Genomic DNA, 7,419 nt, shown 5'->3' on the forward strand with positions numbered 1-7,419 from the left:
ACCTTCAAACAAACATCCATTCAACATTCCCATTTATAATATTAATAAGATCCAAACTGAATCTTTATCTCCAACTATTTTATTTTTAACACACGTTTTTGTTACCACATTTGCTAACGTTACGTGCTATAATTACTTTTAAGGTGGAACACCGCGTATGAAGGTGATTGTACCTAATATTTTACCTGATCCCAAACTCGATCATGTTTGCCTTCTACTTATTATTGATTCGCGGCCTGTTAACAAAGGTTTGCTACTCGAATTACTATACCATATTTTATATACTAATCTAAATCTAGTTTACATGAATAATCTTATAGTTATATGTACTTATGTTTGAGACTTTGCTTCCTTAATAAAAAAATAGCCAATGTCTTTTCCAAGTAAATTTAACAGACCAAGCTACTACAATCAGTCGCTTTGAAGAACCCCTATGTTTAAATCTATATTATATTAACTATTTTATGAATATCTAAATAAGTTTCTGGCTGGTAAAATACATAAAATGCGTTATTCACTTCACCAATTATAGAATGAACAACGCCCTCTGTCCGCGTTGAATTAAAATAAAAACTTAAAAGGTATTTTTCCAATTTATCCTTAATTATCCTTATGTTCATATTTTATCAAGATCTGTTGAGACCTTTTGGAGATATCTTCTAACAAACATCCATACATCCAAACTTTTGCTGCTTAAATATATATAATGATGCATTATCTTGAAGAGATAAAGATGTTTTAGTGATTTGTCAATCGATACGATTTTATCTCACAAGAGGTATCCAATGGAAGAACGTCACCTGCATTGAGTTTTTTTTTTAATTAAAAGTAAGACATCTTTGTAAATTTAACACTAACGGAGTTTTTGTTGTGTTGTGTCGAGTTTAATTTGTCTTAGTAAAAATATTTGAAATGTTCCATGGTATACTAAAGTTATGCATTTTTATGAGTCGATAGAGTTTTATAAAATTGTCAATTAAAATCTGACGATCGTAAAGTTTTTTTTAATTAATTTTCTTTGATAAGATTTTTATTTGAAAAATGGCTAAAGATAAAATTAGTGATAAACCATTTGACTTGGATGTGATTTTGAAGCAACTTGGACCATTTGGCAAATATAATATTGTGAATTATGCGCTATTATTATTTCCAATATATTTGGCGGGAATGTACTCATCTATTTATGTGTTTGAAGCATCTGATATAGACTACAGGTAGGTACAAATATACATATATATACATAGTATTTGAATTCATTTGATATATATTTTATATTATACTACTTGTGGCCCTTCTCAATCCCAAATCCAAATACCCGTCCAATGTACAGTCACGTCCATTCGCGGTGTTGAAACATCTGACATCATTTACACTGCTATCGATGTTAATTAAAAAAACAATTATTGGTTACTAGCTGTCGCCCGCGACTCCGCTCGTGCGGAATTAAAAAAAAAACTGAATTATATGTGTTCTTCCAAGCTATGTTCCACATCTATAACAAATTTCAGTGATATCTTTGCAGCTGTTTTCCATCGCTCCATCCATCCAAACACGATTAAACCGAAGGCCTATTTCACAATGTCCAAATAGGCTATAAGCTAATTTATTCTTCAAATGAAATCGTCGTTGGTGTTTTAAAATCTCTTAATAAGCTGTGAAACGTAAAACTGTTTTGACTATTATCTGTGAATTTATTTGTTAGTAATCCAACACTTTTATATTATGAAGCAGGATCGTTCGTAAATTAAACAATACGTTCGAGAAAAAAACAAGTTCTCCTATAAAAAATTTACCTCTGCCAGACACACAATTGTCGCAAATTAATTGAAAAAGTAATAGCGTAAAATAAATATAAAGTTACGTAATTGAAATCCAGATGGCGTTTGGCGCTAAATAGTTAATGTATTATTAATTATTTCACCGCCAGGAAAACCTTGAAGCAATATTCACTTAGTCTAGAATGCATTACAGCAGTGTACAGAACGTTAAAATTGCATTTTGAACTCTACTGCAACGTTATAATGTTCATTATTCAGTGTACAGTCTACCGAGCATACTCTGCCACCCTCTAAGCACCTATTATCATACATTTGCATTCCCTTGTAAGCTTTCCGTTTCTATTTACTCTCAGTATCGAAGCTAATACGTACGAGAATTAACCTTAGCATAATATTTATTGCACTTTATTGTAAATAAATATTATTCATGTTAAAGTAAGAGAAAAACAACGGTCGCATTTCATATTATCAATTGTGTGTATTAGAGGAAGTTTGAAAGTAGTGCTAGTGAATGAGAAATAAAGGAGCGAAAGGTTAACGTAATCATCAGCTCAGTATACGTCCCCACCGAGGGGCTCGGAGCCTACCCTAAGTGAGGGGTGACTAGGCCTTAGTCAAACACGCCGGCCAAGTGCGGGTTGGTTGTCTTTACACATATCTTTGAATATCTTCTCAGATATGTGCAGGTTGCATCACGATGTTTTCCTTCACCTTAAGAACGTCGGATAAATGTACATATGCAAATCGGAAATCGAAAAGTACATGGCGGGATTCGAGCCCAGGACCTGCAGATTACAAGTCAAGTGTTGAAACCCCTGAGCCACACTGAGTACACATGTTAGTCGCAGTGGAAAAGAACTCTTTACTCTTTTTGAAACCTTTAGAATATATATATCGCTTTAAAAACAAACAATCCAATTCAAGGTCGAATATTTTGCTATCAATGAGACAATCTTATCTACAGATTATATTACAATGTTACATCGGAAAATAATAAAAGGAAAGCCAAATTTATCTTTAAATTGAACAGTTATATCTGCTTTTGTTGCAGTTTATTCATAAACTAAATATGGGCTTTGAATGCAATTCTGTGTTAGCTCCGGCGAGGCTTTGCGATAGTCATGTGCCGAAAGCCATAAACGCTACATCGACACATTGTTTGGTATCTCTGAATTAGATTGTTTCCCAACTTTCAAAACCAAAAATATCGATAACATTTCGCACAATCTTATAATCTCCTTCGTTTCTTCCACATTATATGGTTACGTACATTATTGTTAGTTGTGTTTTAATAGATATTGAATTATTTTAATGAGGTTATGAGGTACAGTGAAATGTAGGGACTACAATCCCAGATCATGGTCTGCTTTTGGTCGATGCACTCTCATTATGTGCGAATTGTCAATTCACTGAATCTTGCTTTACCAGCGCACTGAAATCCGTTCCTGCGCATTTAAACCTTGGTATCATCATCAAAGCCCTATGCCCAGTAGTAGACAGACGAAGGCTGTTTGCTTTGCGATGATGATGATCAACATCACAATTCAGATGCAAGTAATTTTAATTTGGATTTATTGCAGATGTGAAATTACTCAATGCGAAGTAATCAATGAAAGTCTTTGGCTAGAATATGCGATACCACGAGATAAAAATGATTTATCAAAATGCAAACGGTACCAATTTACGGGAAACTACAGTCAAAGTAATGTTACATGTACACAAAAGGATTTCGAAGTTGTTGTAGAACAATGTGATAAATACGTATACAGTGATGAAGACTCAGCGGTGAAGGATGTAAGTACCAGCTATAAATTTATATCAGAAGCGAACAATGTAAAGCTAAAGAGTATTAAATTTATCATTGACTATGATAACAATGATTACCAACGAAGTGAAATTTAAGTCGCGATGACAAGACTCTTGAAGACATCTATGGCTAGAAGTACTTTAATAAAATGCCAGTTAATTAAAAAAAAAAAATTATCCTATTGGGTGCCCATTATTCATAATCTGCTACTTATATTATACTTGGCTATGTCTTCTGCTACTTATTTTGAAGGTCCAAATACAGCAAAGACGTCGTTTGTATCAAAAGTCGTTTCTAACCAACCATTTAGAAAGTATCGTCTTTACAAAATAATCCTGACTTTGTTGTTCTATTTAGTTGCATTGTAAAACCAGAATATATCATCTTCTAAGCTGTTGCTAACCAGAAGTATCCACCATTAAAGTAACAAGGATATCAAGCAAAATCTTAGGGTCGTTCAAGATGCGAGCATACCATTTCCTTAAAGGCTGGCAACGCATCTGTAGTTCCTCTGCTGTTGTGGATGTCCATGGGTGTCATTGATCACCTCGGTGTTTCTCTAATTGCCTCCTTATTTTATTTATAAGATAAAGATATTAAAGTATTATATTATTTAATTTTATAGTTCGATCTTGGTTGCCAAAACTGGAAGAGAACATTAATTGGCACGATACATAACTCTGGTCTATTTGTATCTTTGCCACTAACTGGAATGTTATCTGATAGATTCGGAAGAAAAGTTGCTTTACCAATAGCTTCTTTGATGAATGGTATATTTGGTATCACAAGATCTTTCTCAACTAATTACTACATGATGATTGCTATGGAATTTCTGGAAGCTTCCTTAGGCGCAGGAGCATATAGTACAGCTTTTGTTTTAGGTAAGTTCAACAATGGTGTAGATACAATATGTAAATGTGATTTTGTTCCCGTATTACATATTGTTGTCTCCATTTTGTCAAACATAATGAAAGGGATGACAATAGATATCGTCTTTTGACTATAGTACAGTTATACCAGCATTCAAGAAATTCTTTGTACTACGACATTTCTGTCGTATCTGTTTACCTTTCGGTAAGCCACCTACTTCAGGAGTCTGAGAAATGGGGAAAGAAGCGTACAACTACAATCTATGTAAGGTAGTCAAATGTACTAAGGTCGGAACAATCTGTACTGATGTTTACCAGTTTTATGTGACCCGAATCTTTTTTCTAATTACGTTGATCAACAAAGATTATTCATCGCAGCGACAAATTGCTAGTATTTATTCAGGTTTCTTGACCTTAAGCTAGTGAGATTTTTTGCCTAAATTTTTAATAAATTTTTAATTTTCTTTTAAGGGTCCCTTATTTCAATGTCTTATATCATTTTTACTGTCTTTTAAGTTACATGATATAAATTCTGAGAAGTAATTATCGCAGTACGGATTTTTATTAGTATTCTCAAAACCAACAAAATTCATAAAGATAAATGGAATTCTCACAAATTTACCTTCTAAATATACAAAGGAGACATTATAATAAACTTATATAAAAAGGGCTAAACACTCACGTATATTTGTCCGGTGTTGGCACCGACTAGTTTCGAGCCCATCGGTTGCCCTTCATCAGGGTGAGTGGGACTGGTATTATTTCGCGGACCCCGTCGCCGTGTGAGAGTTTAGCCGTTTTTCAGATGAAAGATATAATATTTTACGTAAATTTGTGATTTTTAGCTATGGAAATCGTCGGGCCTAAGGGGCGAGTTTTTGGAAATACATTAATCAACGTTTTATACGTTTTCGGCTCGATGACTCTAGCTGGTCTTGCCTGGTGGCTTCAAAACTGGAGGAAACTACTTCGGATCTTATACTTTCCAGCCCTACTAGTATTTTCATACCTTTGGATTCTAAATGAAAGTGCCAGATGGCTACTTAGTAAAGGTCGTCATGAAGAAGCAGTTGAAATACTAAAGAAAGCAAGCAATATGAATAAAGTACACATTTCCGATGACTCTCTATCATCTTTATTCAAATTAGGAACAGAAGATCCAAAGAGTAAAGAGGTCGCAAATAACGAAGGAAAAACGGAATCATCTTTTCTCCAAGCATTGAAATCAAGTATCATTAGAAAAAGAGTAGCAGTTTGTTCTTTTCTATGGATAACTTGCACTTTTGTGTATTACGGACTGTCAATAAATTCTGTGTCGTTAGCTGGTAACAAATACATAAACTTCATGTTGGTAGCTTTCGTTGAGATTCCAGCAAACTTTGTATGTTTGTATGTGTTGGAGAAATTTGGTAGAAAACGAACATTGACATCGACTTATTTGTTGAGTGCTTGCTTCTGTGTTAGTCTTTCTTTAATTCGAAAAGGTTAGTATCTTATAGTAAGGAGTACAATAAAACATATCAAATTATAGGAAAGTAATTGTTATTTTATAACTGAAGGGGGCAAACGAGCAGCGGGAACACCGAAATGTTCAACGACGCCCATGTTACTGCCCATTTCTTAAATTTGGACTTATCATCATCATCAATTAACGTTACGTTCCCGCTCATGAGCTCAGAGTCTACCCCAAGTAAGGGGTGGTAACCATGCTGGCTTTTAATTTCTTGGCATATATGAGCAGGTTGTATCACGGTGTTTTTTTCATTGTAAGAACATCGGATAAAGCCGGGTACTTAGGGTCCTACAAAAAGCGTACTTCGTATGTCAATGGGCGTCTATGATCATTATGTGATGTATACCCGATGTTCATTTCTAATCTTATAAAAAATTAAGTGTAACCTTTGTTTCTATAGATCAGAAATGGTTATCTCTCGTGATCTACTTGTCTGGGAAGTTCTCCATTACGGTAGCTTACAGCTCGGTGTACATCTACGTGTCAGAAGTGTTCCCCACTAACGTACGACAATCACTGCTGGCCGTGTGCTCCGCGTTGGGTCGCGTCGGATCCACACTGGCACCCCTTACACCATTACTAGTAAGATTGTTACCTCCTACTAGATTATTGTTATATCTTACTTCGTTTACGTGAAATTAAAAAGAATCTAGGATTTCTTTGTTCTGTATAAGTACTTCAGTGTGTGACAGATATTCCCAAGACTTATTTTCTCTTAGTTCTTTTTTCAAAATTTTACTAATATCAGTGAAGGTACCTTTGTTACGTGATATTACTTCTACTTTCAGAATGACTGGTCTTTAATAAAATTTATAATATTTTTTTTTCCAGGCGTTGTACTATGACAACCTGCCAGCTATATTCTTTGCGAGTATAACTGTAGTGGCCAGTGCTCTTGTGTTTACTTTACCAGAGACAATTAACGTACCTCTGCCTGACACTATTGAGGAAGCAGAAAGACAATCAAAGAAGGAAGATAACGCATAGATTTTGTTCTAGTCTACTATATTTTATAATTTGTGCTACCAAATTCTTTCGTTGAATGGTCACTGTCGAATACCTTTAGAGTAGATTGCTATGGTAAATCTACGCTAAGGGTCTGATTAAGTCACCATGTAATAACTCGGATTCGAGATTTTATTTAATTAAATCTGTTTATACTTAAATTTGTTTTTTTTCTCTGTAAGTTCCTTTGATGGTGAAATATTAAAAAGTTCAAATATTTCGTTAACAAAGGAAAGGGGAAAAGGAAAGAACTTGCGCTATACCGCAATGGAGGTAATTATTTAGCTTTAAAATGTTTCTTTGAAAGTTTAATAGACGCTTGGAAATTTACAACAGCGACGTGTAGTAGAGAAACATTCTAGTATGAAAATATAAAGAAAATGTTACCTTACTCATGGAGCCTTAAAGTCAACTTTTTTAAATTTAATTACATAACATTACTTACGC

General features: G+C 34.2%; 1 protein-coding gene across 1 annotated transcript; it reads left to right on the forward strand.

Moving 5' to 3' along the window:
- Positions 1-805: 805 nt before the first annotated feature.
- Positions 806-7,088, forward strand: LOC106122409 (organic cation transporter protein-like). Its single transcript, XM_013318356.1, has 6 exons — positions 806-1,214; positions 3,359-3,572; positions 4,211-4,466; positions 5,300-5,938; positions 6,368-6,549; positions 6,799-7,088. Exons 1-6 carry the CDS (start codon positions 1,042-1,044, stop codon positions 6,952-6,954), a joined length of 1,620 nt encoding a protein of 539 aa, XP_013173810.1. The 5' UTR covers positions 806-1,041; the 3' UTR covers positions 6,955-7,088.
- The last annotated feature ends 331 nt before the right edge of the window (positions 7,089-7,419 follow it).

This window comes from Papilio xuthus, unplaced genomic scaffold (assembly GCF_000836235.2).
Source record: "Papilio xuthus unplaced genomic scaffold, Pxut_1.1 DF826923.1, whole genome shotgun sequence".
NCBI classification, from domain to species: Eukaryota; Metazoa; Arthropoda; class Insecta; order Lepidoptera; family Papilionidae; genus Papilio; species Papilio xuthus.